Source organism: Calypte anna, chromosome 3 (genome assembly GCF_003957555.1).
Source record: "Calypte anna isolate BGI_N300 chromosome 3, bCalAnn1_v1.p, whole genome shotgun sequence".
Lineage (NCBI taxonomy): Eukaryota > Metazoa > Chordata > Aves > Apodiformes > Trochilidae > Calypte > Calypte anna.
The window spans coordinates 20,518,201-20,537,414 of record NC_044246.1 but is presented as its reverse complement, the minus strand read 5'-3'; the positions used below and the strand labels follow the sequence as shown (position 1 = coordinate 20,537,414).

Below are 19,214 nucleotides of genomic sequence, written 5' to 3'. Positions count from 1 at the left end.
GTACCAAGCTTGGGTTCTGCAAAAGTATGCAAAGAGGGGTAATTTTAATAATTTCCAAAGGGAAGGTGATACAGATTTACAAACCTAATTTTAAAAATTATTATGCTGTTGCAAATGTGTGTTCTTTTTTTAGGATACTTTTTTTTATTCATTGGTATATGATCCATCATTGAAAACGCTTTTAGCAGACAAGGGAGAAATCAGAGTGGGGCCTAGATACCAAGCAGATGTGCCAGACATGCTTGCAGAAGGTAATATATGGTCTTTGATTAGTCAATTAAAAAGTTATTATCTTGCATTATTACTTATGCTCATTTTCTGAATAGTCAGAAAAAGTAAAATAGTAGGTCTCAGAAAACTGGTAAATATCAGTAAATATTATGAAAAAACAAAGGATACAAGAGTAGGTATTGACATTGTCTGTGACAAGATTGTGCATAACACAGTTTAAGCATTCCTTGTTTATTTAATTGTATGGTCCAGTTAGTTCTTGGATGACAGGCCTCCTGAAAGAATGTTGAGGACCAAACCATTTTGTAGAGTAATGTCATGATGGTAAAATTAGTGAGAAATGTATTCTTTCTCTCTTTTACATGTAAAGAATGTGAGTCCTTGTGTATTCTTAACTTAAAATACTGCCTTTAGTCACAGCATTTTGTCTGTTTTGTACCAGAACTAAAATGTTTCAAGCCTAGGCCTATCTTTAAAAATCACTGGTATTTTAAAGTTTAATATAATTTATTTATAATCTAGCACAATTTAGTCTTTTGGTACATAACTTTGTACTTGAAATTCAGTTTAAAAGAGTAATATTTAGTGTTTGGGTGTTACTTAAGATGCATGAGCAGTTGTCTTGTCATGTTTGCAATTAAATTTAGTAAATTTTAAAATGAGCTGATTTCCTCAGTGAAATGTGGACTCAGTATTGAGTGCTGACAAAAATTACATGACAGGAATGTAAGTTACACTAAGTCAAAGGTGTTCTGAGTGTCCCAAATATATGTATTTATACCCTTAAATAGTGCATGTTCTGTTCATGATGGGCTTTTTTTTTATCCTCTGTTGCACATTTTCTTTTGTACAAACCAAGTATTATTTCTACAGAGCTTTTAATAAACTATGTAAAACCAGATTTAATAATGAATATAATTAATATATAATGATGTATAATTAATACATATTGTATATATAATACATATATACTTAATAATATGACAAGTTGCAGATTATTTTACAATGAATGCTGTTTGTTAGCTCACCTCCATTATTATTCTGACTCTTTAGTAACCAGAAACAAACTAGGAAGTCCTCTCCAAATTTGTTTATAAGGTGCACAGACTTCTTTCAGAACAAGTTTGAGTAGAATATTGTACATTGGTCTTCTTTCTGTAAATCGTGCCTGTCACAGAGAAACAAATATTTATGTAGACATTCAAGTGCTCAAGAGGACAGTTTCCCAGAGGACTAAGATAGGAAAATGACTGTCTCAATGTGTGTATCAAGTAGCCAGGAAGTACTGATGTGTTTCTGAAATACCTGCTTGAATTACTGGGTTTTCAGGATGAGCTGGGGTTGTCTGCCAGGCAAGGAAGTCTTTTCCTACTGAATTCTGCTACTTAAATTACTAAGACTGAGCCTAATTATGCAGTAGTGAAATACTACATATAAAGTGAAATTTCCATGGGAAAAAACATTTACTCATTTTAATTTTGTCTAAAATTTAGTTCTGTATGTATTGATAGTTAAATTACTAAGCTTTTCTGGAGCTTAACTTTCTGAGTTAAATCACTGATTCAGGTAAATGATTAGATCTTTCTCTTACATCTTGAAGACAGGATTTCATTGAGTATTGCTTTCTGGTTCTTCTTAGTCCCCATTAATCCCCAAAGTGGAATAAGTGATGCAGTTACCTTGTCTTTAGTAGGCAATAATGGTCCATCAATTATAAGGGTTCAGAAACACCACAGTGCCTAGAAACAAAGATCTGGTGATACACAGACAACTACTTTGACAGTTTAGTTGGATTAATCTTTCTTTATTTCCAGTGCCTGCTGGAAAGAAGAGTTTGGTTTTAGGAGGATAAAAATATCTGAATCGTTGGAGTTTTGATTGATTGCTATCTAAATGTTTCTGAAACCTACTGACCTCCAAGGAAAAGAAAAAGATAACTAAGCTGTTCATGTGTCTTTATGTAAGCTGACACCTTGAAAGTTAATCCATTCACTGTCAAGCTTTTCATTCATGAAAACAAATCTAAACTATGTTTAAAATAAATAGAATGACATAGTTATGTATGGAAAATACAGGATTCTGTGAAGGTATCTAAATCTTGAAATAATTTTTTTTTGGCCAGTATTTTTAAAAGTAGCTGCCTGCCCAAATTATTGTATCATGCTGTGTAACTCTAAAACCCTAGAATAATTACCTTAAATTAAAAGGGAGAATTTAGACATCTTCAAGGTAAATTGTTACATGTGATCTAGTAGTAGTATTGTATAATAAAATTTAATTGACAACTTCCTTCACATGTAATTCTTTGTCATGCCAGTTTTAATGTAAAGGAAATATACCTTGTTGAATATTGCTGACATGCATATTTTGTGTTTACAGAGAATCCAAGTCAAAAGACAGAAAACATGGCAGTTCAGCTTAACTTTCAGAAGACCAGTTTCAAAGTAGCTAAAAAGCAAAAAAGTTCTTTGAACTGTGCAACTTGTTTATGTCTTCTGAAAGCATTAACTCATTTTAATGTAAACACACTTACAAACTCTAGTAATTAAAAATTCAAATTGCTTGCATTTTCTCTTAAATGTGATAATTTGTTATATCTGAACAGACTACTGTCTGTATGTAGTGTTTATTGGAGAACTATAATTTTTTTCTTTTCTGAGAATAGATGTATTTATATTTTTCTGCCTCGATTTTACTTTTGTTATGTTGTTGAATAAAACATACTCCAAAATCCTCTTTCCATAAGATAAGACAAGCTTTGAATAATGGAGTATACCTTCTCCTTCCCATCCTGCCCCATGAATGAATAACTTTATATCTCTCTAATTTTTGAAATGTAAAGAAATTCTTTTTCAAAGACTAAAAGGTTTATTAGAATCAAGATACATAACAGATCCAACTCTTTTTCCACTTTGAGATACAGTGAATCATAAATCCATTATAATAACATTAAACAAATAGAAACAAAGTTTAAATCTGGTTGAAAATTCCTAAGTGTTGTTTATCTACAACATTTTTTTTGTGGTGGTTTAGTTAAATTGCTTAGATTACACAGTTAGTGAAGACTATAATTCTGGAGAAAGACCAGACTGGATTTCTTTTCAGCAATCTTTTAAGGCTTTTGTTATTAACATCTTTGAGAGTAAGACTGGGATCAGAGTTGCCAGATTGAAATTATATCATGGTTGTGTGAAACCATTCCTTCTCCCCCCAATGCCAAGTGCTCCAGCCTTTCTGAACTTGAGTTTGAATATTTTGAGGGTCTTTTTAGTTGATTTTAATGGAGAACAGGAGACTATATTCTACAGCACTGCTTCTTCTTGAGCTACATATTTGTATAGATTCTCATGAGGCTTATGAACCACTCTAGTTTTGTCCAGTGTTTACAAATACAGAGAAGGAATTTGGTTTGTCTCCTAACAGTTAACTTGAAATTGCCTTATTTGCTCCCTTTTTGAAGATTGCATTGCCAGGGTCTTAGAGACTTTTGGTAGTTCGTAGACTTCTTGAAAACTAAGTCTGAAATTTCAAACTCTGAAATTTGGATAACATAGTAGCAAGTGAGAGAATGAAAGAAGAGTGACAAGACTAAAAGAAAAAACTTAACCCTACATCTGGTTGTGTGTCTCAGTCACAAGGACAGTTTTCTTCCTCTGTGCCTTGAGATTTGACTTTAATCTCAGTCTAGAAAAATGCAGCATTTTAAGGTATTCTTGTTACTAGATTTGAAAAATGTATGAAATCTACTGGGGGATGAAGGGGCTTAGGGAAGCAGCTCTGTGGGAAAAGCCCTGGGGAACTGGCGGACAGCAAGGGGAGGCAGCCCAGCAATGTGCCCTGCCAGTGAGGGAGGCCATCAGCATTCTGAGCTGTGTCACCTGGCACACAGCCATTATATCAAGGAAAGTCATCATCCACCTTTACTGAGCCACTCATCTGTGTTCAGTATAAGAAAGTTAATAATAAATTTAAGTAAGTTCAGTGGAGGCTATCAAATCATTTTGGGCTAGAGCACTAGCCCTGCAAGGATGGGCTGAAGTTACTGTGCTTGCTCCATCTGGGGGCTTCAAGAGAGAGGAACTAAGAGCAGCCCCCCCAGTGACTGGAAAGAGGAGGTTACTAAGAAGACAGACAGGTTATTGACAATGGTGTGTAGTGAAAGTATGAGATAAAATAGACATAAATTGAAATCAGATGTTCAGAATGGCCATGAACAAAAAATTTTTTGCCCATGAGCATGGGGAGCGAGTCCCCAGGGAGGCTGTGTTATCTCTCTTCTAAGGAGCATCAAGACACAGGTGGATAAAGCTCTGGTTTGATCTCACAGCTCTTTTCTTTGAAGATGAATCTGGGCCAGAGACCTCCTGAAGTCCCTTCCAATTTGAACTGATCCTACTATTGTACTTCAGTTTAGATGAGATTCAGCCCACAGTCTTCTGCCTTTCATCCTGAGGAAGTGCTGCTTTATCTGTAGAGAAATAGTTGGAACTGGTAATTTAACTCTTATTCAACACGCACATGAATGAATAGTCATCTAATCAAAACACTTGTGCTTCAAAGATGATCGTGGGCCACATCTTTTTCTCTGCATACCCACAGTCATTTTCCATTAAGAGAAGTGGCAAAAGAACCCTGAAATTGCTCCTTAGTCACCTTCCCTCTAGTGATGATGCTAGGTAGTAGGTAGCTGTCTTTTGATGGTCATGGCCATTAGCATGCTCAGTTTCATCTGACTTCCATAAAAGCTTGAGGCAGCTTTTACCAAATCTTAGTGTAAAAATAAAAAGAACAACCAAAGATTAGGAAGTACAAACACTAATATTAAGCTAGCAACATGAATACCTAGCAAAAAGTCTTCAGTATAATTAGAATACTGCAGTATATGTATAGTGTGAATAAGTTAACAAAGCAACTAACCTATAAAAAAATTGTTTCTCTTCTATAATAATATGCAGTAATTTCTGAGATTTAGTGCAAAACCACTACTCAGAAAGTAAATTATAAAGGGTTTTAAACTGTGAACTTTCTCTGCCTCTCTTGTTCGGGTGGTTGAAGGACATCTTTGGGCACACAAAGATTCTCATCCTCTTATCCTGAGCAGTGTCGCAGTGGTAGCTGTTGGACACTATCAGTGTGCATGTGCTTATCTGAGCAGTGGAAAGTGCCTGCTAAGAATGTTTTAATACTAATTAATTGCCTGTGTAAAGCAGCAGCTTCTGTCAGCTCAGCCAGCTCTGCTTATGGTAGGATACCGAGTGCTGGGCCAGTCATGTGGAGATGGAGATCACAGCAAAACAAGGGGCTGTCAGAGTGGGAAATGTCATGATGGATGCATGAGGGGTTAGGGCTGATTCACAGTTGGTGGGAAATGAGATTTTATTCTCCATGCAGAGGTGCATGGAAAGAGACAAGCATCAAGGGGTTGACAGGTGTGGTGGGGAATGATGAGGTTTAAATGTTTATGTAGAGCTGGCTGCCAGTATTAAGTACTGCTAGTCCTAATTGAATGCTGCCACCAGTAATGCCAAACTGTTTGCAAATCCCTGTTTTAATTAGCCCAGGAGGCTCCTCTTAGAACCACTGTTAGGGGGATGTCTGTGTACTACTGCATGCTAATGGTTCCCTCTCAGCTGCAGTACTGTTCTACCTCTGTGATGCTTATCTCTTTTATCTTGGTTTAAAAGCAGACCAAGGTGTTCCTGGGGAATTCTACATGTAGCAGGGATCTAACCCAGGTACTGTGTAGCCATTTAAAGCAATACAGAGAATTTGGAGTTGGCAGGGAAGAGTTCTTACCCCCTTACTAAAACAGAGAGAGGAAGTGGAATTAGTCTCTGAAATGGAGGAAGAAGAAAGCTGTAGGAAAGACATTCTGTTCAAAGCTTTTTTCCTGTTTAATAAATAAACTATATTCCAATCATCTGTATAAAAACCTAGAGTCCCTTTTACACATCTGAAAATATCCACTGAGTGCCTAGAAACAGCATTTGCTGTGCAGACAGTTGTGTTTCTTGAAGGGAAGACATTTTAGAATTAATGGAATTCAAGGAGCTGAGTGTTTTACAGGAAGAAGGGGAGGAGTGGAGGAAATTTTGGGTGATGTTTTGGGAGCTTGTATCCAAGACTTTTAGGACTTTGTTTTGAAAAAGAACAAAATAATTCCTTTTAGAGGTATTACCTAATGTTTTCTCTTTTTTTTGCTTCTTAGTGCAACTCAGTTCTGAACACATGGATTTTAATAAACCAGACATACCAGATAGAAACAATTAAACTTAGACCTCAAGCCTTTTAATGTTTGGGAATACTGGAATTTCAGGATTTTAAATTTAAAACTTTTTGCAACTAAAAGGACAAGTTAGAAACTCATCTACATATTTTTTTAACATCATGAAAGTACAGGATGCTTAGATTTAGTGGATTTTTGATTTCTCTCAATGTTTCCCATATATAATAAAATTTTGTTTTCATTTAATAAATGAAAACTGTGTTTTAGGATATTGAAATCTGATAGCTGTAATCTCACAAGGAGAGATCTGTTCTCTTACTTCATGGTGCATACTACTCCCATTTATTGGAAAGTCACTGCTGAATTTGAAAGTCACTCAAAGTAGCTATAGAGCTGCAGGAGCTGTTTGAATGGCCCAAATGATTCTTTTGTGAAAAGTCTGTGTGTTGGATTATCTGTATTAGAGTTGATATAGTTGCAATGATTTTGTTCTGTTGTGAGAAGAAAAAGACCAGGCAATATAAATTAAAAAAAAAATATTCTGTATTCTGATATTTAAATAATAAAAATCGGACAGCCATGCATTTGTTAGTCTCTGAAGACAGAGGATGTGTGGCTGTGAAAAATGTCTGACAGGATAAACAAATATTGTGTCTTGCTCTCCTGTCTGTTTTAAGAAAATATGGTCTGTAGCTTGTGCTAATTGATCAGTCTGATAACTGTTGGATACGAGAACTGGGCACATTCATAAGATAGGCAGTTCTTAGAAAACAAAATTAAAAAAATATTGCCTCTCTTTCCCCAAGTTTAATATTTCACAGATAGGGTATGTTTGGCCTTTTGTTTTTAACTGGCTTAAAAACATGAGAGCTGATGATTTTGAAGGCCAAGTGGTCCTTAAGTAGTTAACATTTCTTGTGTAACTGCAATTATGAGAAAAAAATCAGTGGATTAAAACCTGTTTAGTTTAAAACTGTTCCATAGCTATAGTGATCAGAGAAAGAATTGCTTTTCCTGTGCATGCAGAAGGTGACAACAGCAGCAGCTTCAGGCTCTTCCATGGGCTGTATGTTGGCAGGGGAGGAAAAGATTGTCAGGGGAAAGCTGTCTGCTGTGAAGTACTTCTTTGGATGGGGTGGAAGAACTTGTTTGAGTAGCAGCTTGCACACCCCTTTTGTTCTGCATCCTGCAATTTAAATGTTCATGGTTTGTTGTCTGAAACCAGATTTTCTGTCAATTCAAGATGACCCCATGGGTATCCAGACAGCAGAAAACAAAGCCCAGATTCCAGTACCAGAACTACTACCTTCAGGAAAAAGTATAAAAGAAAATGTTTATTCCTAACTTGCATTTTCTTTCGAAAGATGCCTTGTAGAAATCTATTGCACTGAGTTTTGTGTGAAATGCATTGAAACATCAAAGTTCTCAGAAAAATGTTCTAAGTTAGCAGCCAAATAAAAAATCATTTAAAAATTCCAGTCAAAATAGGCCAGAAGCAGAGAAAAATCTTTGAGGGCAGTTGGTTTAACTGAAAGATAATGGCTTTCTATTTTAATACAGTTTTAAGAAGGAATGAATGGGGGGAAAAAAAAGAACAAACCAATTCAGAAATTCCCACTTCTGGAAACTTGCATAGAATATGAAACAGAAAATGTATGATTGTGCTAACCCTGTAAGACTAACCCTTAGGTTCAGAGTAGAAGAACTGAACAGAAGAACGTGGCTTAGACTTGATTCATCTCTGCTGAAGAGGAATATTTAGAACAGATCACAGAATGTTTAAGGTTACATTAGATTATTCTCCACAATTAATAAACCAGAATAAAACTCTTTTATGTGTACGCAAATATACTTTGTTATGGAGTTTCTGTTGTTGCACTTTTGACTCTGAGTTACCACAATAGGTTTTTCTATAATAACTTCTAAAATAAGTAGCTTTTTCTTGAGGTTTAACAAATTTAAATATGGTAGTCACTTGTCCAACTGGTAGTGTTTTTTTTTTCTTGTTATTACACTCAGTGGTGTAAATCTTTCAAAATTAACTGTAAAATGTGTGATCACAAATAGAAAATACTCTTTACAATGTTGTTTGTGAGGATTTAATTTAGAGGATTAGAATGTCCTCTGCATCAGTTGTGCCAATTTCTCTACTAGGGACTTAGTGACTTATGTGCTGGGCAATTAAAGGCATGTTTTATCAGTTTAAATTAAACAAAACACAGCTCTTGTGAATGGCCTCTTTGTGCCCCTTTTCAATAAAGGCTTCATTTACTTCTGCCTGACCTTGCAGGTGCAAGATAAATCTGTAGTGTAGGGCTGCAGCCACATGTATTACAGAAGCTCTGTTAGGTATTTGGAAGCTTTGCAGTGTTTTATGAAGTTTTTTCAGTAATGTTATTTTAAAATATTTTTTGCCTTTCAGTACTATTCATTATTAAGGTATTAAGTGCCATGCAATTTTGATGAAAGAAGCCACTACAAAGGTTAGGTTGGCTCATACATCTTTACTGTAACTATAGTGTACTTCTGTAATGTGGCAATGGAAATTCCTGAGCTTCACTTACCATTCACAAAGTTTGTATTAACAAATGATAGATTAAGAGTTGGAAATCATGCTGTTGAACAAGTATATCTTAAAAAGATTGTTGAATAGCTGAAGTGTGTTATTCAGGTTCTCTCTGGGGACTGGGTGAGTGACAGATCTGCTTATCTCAGGTTTACTTCGTTCCCCCAAAAAAGCCACTTGGAGTTGTAGTGTTCATAACAAGAGAGTAATGAATTCCTGCTGGTTGTGTGTGATTGCTGTTGGAAAAATTTCTTTACTAGAAATATCTATAGAGCCTTGGCTGAGATTGTTCAAATACTAAATGGGTTCTGTCAGGTAGTCAGTCTTATGAAGGGTAGAAGTATTTATTGTATCCTGTGGATGTGCTTATTATTCCAAATAATGTATCACAGTGAGTGCTCAAATAGCCTTTCAAGCAGCATCCTCTTAAGGTTTCATTGACTTTGGTTTTTTCTACCTCAGTAACTTTGCCCTAAGTGGACTCACTGTAGGTTCACATTTCTTTTTTTCCTCTGCTGTCCTATTGTAAGTCTGATTTTTTTCTTATAAGTTTTTTTTGTAGAGGATGAAAAAGAAATCAGATAAAGATGAGATGTGGATTTTAGACTTGAATAAGTCAAAATACATTTAATCCTAAAGAAAAGGTTATATTCTAAATTGTTTTGTTTAAATTGGCAAATTAATAGTAATGTTTACCTTTAGAAAAGTGAATTTACCTTAGAAAAGTGAATTTATGTAAAAAAAATTGCAGGATTAGAGATTTCATTTTAATTTAGTGGGTTGGGGAGTGGGGGGGGGGGAAGAGTTCTTTGGTTTTTTTTAAGAATACAGTGTTGGTGCCTTATGGTATCTCTCTTTCCAAAGGAAGAATGTTTAGTATTGTTAATATTCTTATGTAGTATGGCACTATTGTTATGTATATGCAGAATCATTTTCACTGTGTTACATGAAAACTGTGTTACCTTGTGTGTTGTTATTACAGGAATTCAGAAAAAAATGTTGCAATCTTTCTGTATCCAGATAGGAATAGGTGCAAGAGCAGTGTGCAGTGTCTATTAACAAAAAAAAAAAATAAATAAAAAAATAAAATAGGTGTGAGGGGCAGGGAATCATGGTGTAAGTCACATTGTACAGGTTTATTCACAGATACCAAAGAAGTATAAGAAGCCAAGTGCAAAATAAAGGGTATTTTTCCATTCGCTGAATACTTGTACTTGCCTTTGAACTGAAGGTGACCTTGCAGTTTTATGCAATATTATTTTTGGTCTTTACCTTCAGAGTTGCCATAAAACACTAAAATGGAAGGACTTTTTATTATTTCGTTTCTGTAACAATGGGGTTTCTACCTAAATGTGATGTAATATAAGGACTATAAAGCAAGGAATGGTATCGTTTTTGGGATATTATGTCTCCATGTTGTTTCAGTCATGGACATTCCTGCTTGCATTAGTGCCCTGCAGGGCTTTGTGAAAGAGGCAGCCTCCTTTTTTGTGCCTTTGCTCCAGCACTGAGCATTCCCATAGGCCAACCACTCTTGGGGCAGCCCTATGGAAAGTGTGTTATGACTGTGCAGTTATAGTTTAGTTTATTCTGAGCCCAGTTGTGATTCTTTCTATTTTTTCCAGGAATTTAGAACATGATGAATCAAAGTTGTTCTTTTGAGTGCTTTGTGAGGTCTTGTCTTTTGGTCATCCCTGGTTGATTTATCAGCACTCTTAAGACTGTGAGATCTCTAAGGTCAGTGGAGTTGGAGGCCATTCTAATTTGAAAGGGAATTTGGAGTTAAAATTGACTGAAATTTTTTTTTTTTAAATAAACCAGCACTCTTTGGGGTAGGAGGTGACTAGAGTGTGCATGTTTTATTTGCTTGGAAAATGCTCAGTAGCAGTTTAAATTGCTGTAGACAAAAATAGGCTTGTGTCACCTTGTAGAGTCTCTATGTAATCTTCAAATAGTCTGGTTTTCGTTTCTGTTATGTTCATAAATTCAGTTTTACTATAATATAGGTGTAAAAGATACAGTTCATTGTCTGAACGACAAACTGAAATCAACCCTACAGCTGTAGGGCAAGTTAAGGGGGGAATCATAATGCAATTGAAAGGTAAAAAGATAATTTTCTTTTTGCTTAAGCTTTTAAAATAATACAAGCTTTCTCATGGTATTGTAATCAGAGAAGTTACTTGAATCTAATTTGGTTCTGGTTCTTAAGTTTTTTAAATTGTTTTCCTGGATGATTCTTATTATCAATACTGGTGGGAATCACAGTTTATTTTAAAAAAAGGAGTAATAAGAGTTTAATGTCCACAGAACTTTTATAGTGAGATGGACTGTGATTTCTCTTGTTTAAGACCAGCAATCAGTTAGCTGTTTACCATGAATTCAGTTAATGCAGGGTTGAACTCATTAAATGTCAGTAGACAGAAGTTTGTTTACCCATCTGAAAGATGTCTCCTTTTATACTTCATGTAAAACTCCTTTTCCCAATGGCAATTACTTTAACATTTTGTAACCTGCTTTCTCAGTTTAACTGTGCATGTTCCTCTCCATCAGTTGTTTGACAAAAGCCGTGTGATATTTTGTGGTAATTAACCTCTCTGTGTGAATCTATAATTAATTTTATACAGAATTAATATACTGACTGTTTTAGAGGGGAGCTAATGAACTTCTCACTGAAGGAGAAAGCTTAGATTTTACTTTAGACAGGCTTCATGCCTGGAATGTTGTCCATAGCTAGACAGTATAAGAAAATCCAATGTGATGTTATTTTTCTTACCTGTAGATGAGTGGGCAGTTAATGTATGAGTCAAAACTCTTGGCTGATTTCAAGAGAATAAAACAAGCCCTGAATGAATGAATTTCCATAGTACAAGGAACACTGTGGCACAGACTTGATCTGCTGTCCATGAATACTCCTGCCTTTTGCTATGACCAAAAAAATCACAACTACAAATATTCTACTCTGTGTGATTTAAGACACAGCAGCTGGTAACTCTTTTTCATGTCATGAAAGATGGATTTACTTAAAGCTGAGCATTGCAGGTGTTTTGTTTATAAGTTAGGATTGAAGTGACAGCTAAATTGCTTGAGAAAGGGATTTTGAAAAATAGTTCAAATTATGCAACATACAAAAATATGACACTGTACCTGAGAAGTCCCTGAAACTGTTCTGGCAGTTTTTCAATCAGATACCTCATCAACTGTTTGCCATTAAAAGTGAGATTGGCATTGTTTCCCTGAAAACCATTTTTTAAATATCCAATTTTTATTGATTTCATATTTCAGTTTCTTAAAAGGATACAGTAGTGTAGCATACTTATATATCTGTAAAATAGAATTTTGCTTGAAGAAAATGTTCACATTGCAAATTACTTTCTTTTAGTGTGTATGTTACAAGAGGAACACAGAGTTACACTAAATCTAATGTACCTTTGGGTATATTTATATGCAGGAAGTGAAGTATGGAAGACTGAGTACATCTTCAATTTCTTGTAGTTCATCTAATTGCATTCAGTTAAAAGTTGCATTTGGTCTACTTCTGTTTTGTAAAAATTTTGTTCCATTTGTTTGTGGGAGACAGCTCCTGCTTTCCTTTGCTTGAAATGACTGACTGAAATTGCAGTCTAAGGAATTAATATTTTGGCAGCTTCAATACCTGTTCAGTCTGAATGTCTGTGGAAGTCCTGTGTTAAATTCAGCGATGTGAAAGATAAATAAATGTAGAGTTGTCAACAGAAATTGCATTCAAGTCTTGAAAGGTCTCCGATGTTAAAAATCCTATAGGATAATGATTAACCAGGACAAGACAGCTCAAGGAAATTTTTTTTTTTTTTTTATATGTTAAAAAGGAAATTTTTTAGGATTTTTTGTCATTACTGTTTTGGAAGAAGAACTCTGGAAAGAAGACCTGTTTTTAACTTGTGAAATCCTGCTATAATGATTCTCTCAGCATATTCAAAGGAAGTATACAGAGTTTTTATTGCTGAAATAAACTTTTCAAAGATTTCTCCACTACCACTTGACTGCCTTCATAATTTGATCTGTTTAGGTTACTTTCTATAGATAATATCCTGCCATGTAAGTGAAAGACCAGGAATGAAGTATTTTGTTATAAGTTCACTTTGGCAGCAACCAGGTATCTTTTGAAAACTTATCCACTGTTGTTGCAGTAATATTTAATACTGCAAATATTACATTATAAGTGTTTGGAATCTTTTAATGTAGCTATGCCATTGCTCATATCCTGTTTCTGTCTACTGCCATTACAAAATACTGTTTGTCAGGTTTACCTATTAGCAGTTACAATGACATTTTGCATAGGAATTGTTTATTTCTAATTTAAGTAAGATGTAGTATTGCAATTTCTTTCATATTTTTTGCCAACTTGATTCAGGAGGTTAACATACTTTGGTTGAGTACTTGTGCTGTGCTTGTATGATTTTTTCTTTTTTTTTTTCTTTTTTTTTTTTTTTTTTTTTTTTTTTTCTTTTTTTTTTTGAGAAGTATGCCATGCCTGAGTATTGGGTTTTGTCATACCTGCAATGCTGATCTCCAGGATATGATGTCCTGAAACAGTTAACTAACATGAAAGATATTCCAAAACTATATATTAACAGATTGAAGTGCTGAGAGATTATTTATAAAATGTAGAACATCACCCACAATGTGTCTGTCACAGATGGAAAAAAATGAATGTATTGACAAGTGTCTAATCCATTGAATAAGTTTATAGACGTAAAATTCTACTCAAAATTGCCAGAAATTAACAGTTTGTCTTCAGTACTGGGTGTGAATTATCTTAAACAGAATCAAGTCTTTCTTGCCTGTTTATCAGAAGAAAGCAATTTGCTTTCATTTTTTGAAAACACAACTGAGATTTCTTCCTGCAACATTACTTAGGCAGCATGGTGCAGCTTTAACTTTTGAATTTGGTAGGGACAAATATATATACAACATTCTCATTCCCTTCCAGAATGAATGTGCTAGAGAAGCTTGCCATGTATGACTAGATTTCAGAAGATCTTCCAGACTGTTAAGTGCATGGGTTATTTCATGTCTTGGTGATACTATGCATGTTTAGACCAGCTGTTCTTGTTTTGTTGTAAGAACCAGCAACAACTGAAGTCATCTACTGTGTGGTCAGAGAGGTACCCACACAGCATGGATTTTCAGTGGAATGGCTGTATTTGAGGACAGATTTTTATTTATCTAGTACCTCATAAAAAAAGTACTGGCTTCTGAATTAATGTTTGGAGTTTCTTCACATGTTCAACAAAGGAAGAACATGTTTGTGTTCTAAAATACCAAAAGACAATTCCAACTTTGCTCTTATTGACTGTTGTGGCCTGAAATGTGCTGGCCACATCCCATAGGTAAATCTTCCCATACTGGTAGAATGTCTTAGCTGCCTTATCAGCCTCTGTAATGTTTCTCATTTTTGTAGCAGAAATTATTGCTATGGTACTCAAGCCAAGATTTAGGCTTCTGTATGAACATGAATCATTGTAGTATCTTCACTTTTCACTGTTCTTCCAAGCAGTACAAATAGCAGCCTCTTAATGCTGAATACAGGCAAATCAAATTTCTGGAACTGCCACCATTGTTTTTACCATGTACACTGTTCAGACAAGTGGAGCTGGGAAATCATGATGTAGTATGTAGTAACTTTTGTGTGTTGTAACCTTACATGTTATTTTGTAAGATGATATAACCAGTCAACATACTCAAAATTTTAATAGTATGGTTTCTGTTAATAGTACAGGTAAAGCAGTGGCTGAAAGCAAAAGCTGGAAAAAATGTAGTAGGATTTTTTCATAATGATTATTGCTTTGGCAGGTAGAATACAAATTGGATAGTATGGTGAAATATGATTAAGTGTAAAATTAATTCTAATATGGCTTAAGAGAAACAGAAAGTTTGATATTGTTGAGAAGCAATTTAATAAATATTGTTCACATGAGTTACAGTTTCAAATTTATGACCCCATTTTGTTAACCTTCTTTGATACTTCATCTCCGAAGAATGCTTCCTTAAATTGAGATGCTCATGTTAAGGGAAGATATTTTACTCACACTGTATTATGGAATTTAAATGAAAACTGCTGATTGTTAAGTACTGTGTTTGTGTTTAAACATGTCTCTTTTAAACATAGTATAAGAAATACACAGAGAAAAACATTGTGAGTAATAAGTGTTTTGTCCCATCTACCTTTTGACAGGAGAATTAGATGACAGAGAACAGGCAAAGCTGGAAGTAAAAGTATGGGATCCAGATAGCCCCCTTACTGACCGTCAGATTGACCAGTTTTTAGTTGTAGCACGGTAAGATTAAAATCCTCTAATGAAAAAAAATTCCTTTTCCTTTTTCTACTTACTATTTATTTCCCTATATTGCATTACTCAACTTGTTTGCCATTTTGCCATCTTTTTCCCACAGTTAGCTAAAAGAGAAAATCAGACCATAGTCTTCTGCTTATTTATTGAAGCTACCGATACAGAAGAGAAAAAGAGAGTGAGCACTTTATAATGCTGTATCCTGTCTATACAATAGTAAAAATTGCATGTCTCTGAATTTTCAAGCAAGCCAGAGGGCTATGGATGTGAACATGCATCTGCTCAGAAGATTACAGTGCCTGGTAGATGCTCCATAGAACAGAACTCAGAAAAGAGAACTACTTTAGTCACCAGTGATATAATACCTGGATATATATGAATATACCATTATGGGGACCCTGAAAAACAAAATCTGTGTGAAGATTATGTACATTTTTGAAGAGTTCATTTGTTGCCTTCACATCCCTCCACTCCCCATTTTGCAGCTATTTTGGTGAGCTGAATTAATACACTGGGAAGCTGAAAATGCTCCCAGATGAGCATCCTACTAAGCAGCCTACTGGGAACTGACAGAGAATAAATGAAAATATTAGAGAAAAACATTCTTCTTTGTCCCCTTTCTTAAGACATCATGTGTAATGCTGTGCTCTGCCCAAGACTGTGTTTGTTTAGAAGTTGGTAGATTCCTGTAAAAAAAGTTTGTTACTTAGGGAATGGGTCTTGGACATAACAAATTGTAGCTATCCAAGATCTTGTGGTAGGCAGTCAGGAATGATCCTCTGCAATCAGGTGTTACTGAGATGTTCTTCTGCAAAATTCAATGCATATTTGCAAGCTGCTTTTGAACTGACTGGAGCTGACTCCAGGCTCCTATATGCCTATATTCACAGGCTGCAAGATCACAGTTCTCTTGCATTAAGTGCATCTAAGACAAACTTTCACCGATTTCTGACAAAGAGCTCTGTGTTGATTATGGCAGCTTTAAATTCACTATGTTGTGTGCTTGCATGTAAAGGTTTTTATTTTACTAGACCATTAAAAGGTACTTGGCATTGGTGATATGAACTGTTCAACTGTGCTTACAGACTCAGATGATATTTCGACTGTGGCCTAACTGCTGTTCGCTGGGTATTGGCTGTGCTGCCTTGATTTCCAGTGAGAATGATGTTTCTGTGGTTCCTGGAAGTTATGTTCAGTTTTGCTAATTTGAAATTCTGACAATAAGAGCTTTTTCCTGAATGCTTTCCTATATGTGGTTTTTTGGTTAAATGTGTGTGTGCTATCTGTATTTGAAATTTTAAAAGCGTTTTTCACATCATTCCCTTTACATGCTGAATCTAAGGTGAAGAGTTGCTTTTCTCCTGGGAGGCTTTAGCTTTTTCAATCACACAAGCATGCTCGTTTGATTCTTAAAAAAGTGTTTAAACACTCTCTTTCTCTATTTGTATTGCCCATTTGCAAGAACATTTTCATTTTACATAGAGCATGCAGTTTACCAGTCTTAAAAGTTTTGTTTAATGTCTCTGGTAGGATAGACAACTTTTCTAAGTTTGTATGTTTAGTCAGTCTCTGCATGTCACTAAGACCTAGGATGTGGTAATCTGCTGGATATCAAGGTAAAATCTGTGGAGATTTTGAAAGATCTCTAAGTTTGAGCTCCCCAGGTAGTCTTTCTTGATTGTAGGTTTACAAATCATGAAAGTACCTTACTGCTGCCACCAAAGCATAATTTGAGCAGGGGCCCTCTAGCTTCAACTAACAAGAATTTGTTAGGAAAGGCTTGAGGCACCAAACTAATTGGTTCTGATGTTGAGCTTGTTTTTTGGGTCATGTTGTTATGGCATTGTGAATTCCAGCACCATTTTCTACACCTCTCAAATAAGATTAAGCTTCATCAGCCAGGTTGGGTTTTTTGGGTTGTTTTTTCTTTGTTTGTTTTGGTGTTTTGTTTTTTGCTTTGTTTTGTTTTTTGTGGTGTGGGGTTTTGTTTTTTTTCTGTTTTGTTTTGTTTTGGGTTTTTTTTGTTTGGTTTGGTTTGGTTTTTTTTGTAGTGTCTTTTGGCAAATGTTACTCTGTGTCTACTTAACTTTCAAGAACAGGACTCTGAGAAGCTGCATCAGGAGCTGAAATCTGTCCACACTGGCAAATAGTAAAATACTCTAGAAGAGGATTGGTAGAATTGAAATGTTTAGCATCCACACTATACACATTTTGAGCAGTTTTACTTTAAGACTAACTCTAATCTGGTCCTGTGGATTAAATAGCTAGAAGTATGTGGAACTACTGTTTAATTTAACATAACTTCAGTTTGCATGCTACAAGATACCTTTCAATGTTGGTTAAAGTGCAGTGGACAAAGATGCTGGTGACATAGTTTTGAAAGTCCATTCTAGGTTTGAACTAAAACCAGTAAAGATGCACCCTGTTTTGTCCAGTCATATGCAAGACATATTTTTTTTCCTTGTGAGATCCCATGTTCTCTTTCTAACTCTACAATTCTAACAAATTGCATAGTATTAGCATGTAGAAACTCTTGTGTTGTGTTCATAACATAATAGTCCTGCTTTTTTTTTTTTTGTCAAAGAGTCAAAAATTATCCTGACCAGACTCAAACTCGATCTGGACAGATTCTGAGATCTCTAGACCTGACCCTTTTGGTTTTTTCATTTTCTTTCTGTCTGCTAACTTGGTCTATAATTCATTAAATTAAAAGTTTTTGGTACATTGTAGTTACTTTTATGTAGTTTATGATGCAGTGAAACAGTTAACTTCATTTTATTTGTTTAATCTAACTAGATAATCAACATAGCCTTCCGCAAGAAATATATCTTTAAATCAAGCTATTTTCCAGATGTTTGTTGCCCCAGCTTATTTTGAAGACTAATTAAAATAGCCTGAAAACATTTCATCTCGTAAAACCCTTAAAATTTTGTTGTTTTATTACTTTGAAATTAAAAAGGCATTGCATACCTCTGGCTAATGTAATATATTTCTCTTCATTTGAATGCCTGCTTATTTTTTAATATAAAATCACAGAAGAATGGAAAATCACATGTTAGTAATTTTGAGTTAGAGCTCAGTCCTTCCCATAGTTTTTTCCACTTTAAGATTTTCTCTAAGAGATTATATTAATTTTCTGTTGGTTTCTATTGATTTAGTTGTAAGTTCTTATGGTATACGGAGGTTTATTTGCTACATGTATTTATCTTACATCGAGGGAGGAAACACAATGCTGCTTCAACTAGCAATGTGGTTTTCATCACACTGAGGAAAAGAATACACTTCCTGACTGAGAACAGCAAGTAAAAATATTTGAAATTGTGCTCAAATAGTAATCCCTCCCTCCTTGCAGCATAATTCAGTGTAGTCACTGGTAGTGGGTAAGACCCCTAAAGCTTCTAAATGGACATAAATATGAAAGTCACTGGTGTGAAAGCTTTAGCAGTTGTGTGCTTCTGGATTGATTCTGTTTAGGTGGTGAGAAGTAAGAGGTAGTAAGGAAATTTAATGATAGGATTGCAACATAAATTTATGTGGTAAAGATGTTGAAAAGTATGTCAGTACTACACTTGCAGAACTAGTTGTTTGTTAGCAAGGTGTATTATAGCATCTAATGGTAGGCAGATGGTCTGGCAATAAAAAGGAAAAACATTTCACACCGAGTTTACTAGGAGTATCAAAAAACCCTGTGTTTCTGGGTGTCTGTTGTACTTGGTCAATACACATTTATTCCTATGTACATTTTATGTTACTCTATTTCATCTTGGCCAAATTAATTTGAAAACAGCTTACTCAGACTGGGAGCTGAATTTCTTCTAGCTTGCTTTTTTTTTTTTTTTAATATATTTTGATCTAGTGCATT

General features: G+C 35.0%; 1 protein-coding gene across 1 annotated transcript in view; it reads left to right on the top strand.

Annotated features, from left to right (window-relative positions):
- Positions 1-19,214, top strand: part of MTA3 (metastasis associated 1 family member 3) — a 129,169-nt gene that overhangs the window by 33,994 nt on the left and 75,961 nt on the right. Inside the window, 2 exon segments of the mRNA XM_030447348.1 lie at positions 134-251; positions 15,238-15,340. Of these exon segments, the coding sequence (XP_030303208.1) occupies positions 134-251; positions 15,238-15,340 (221 nt within the window).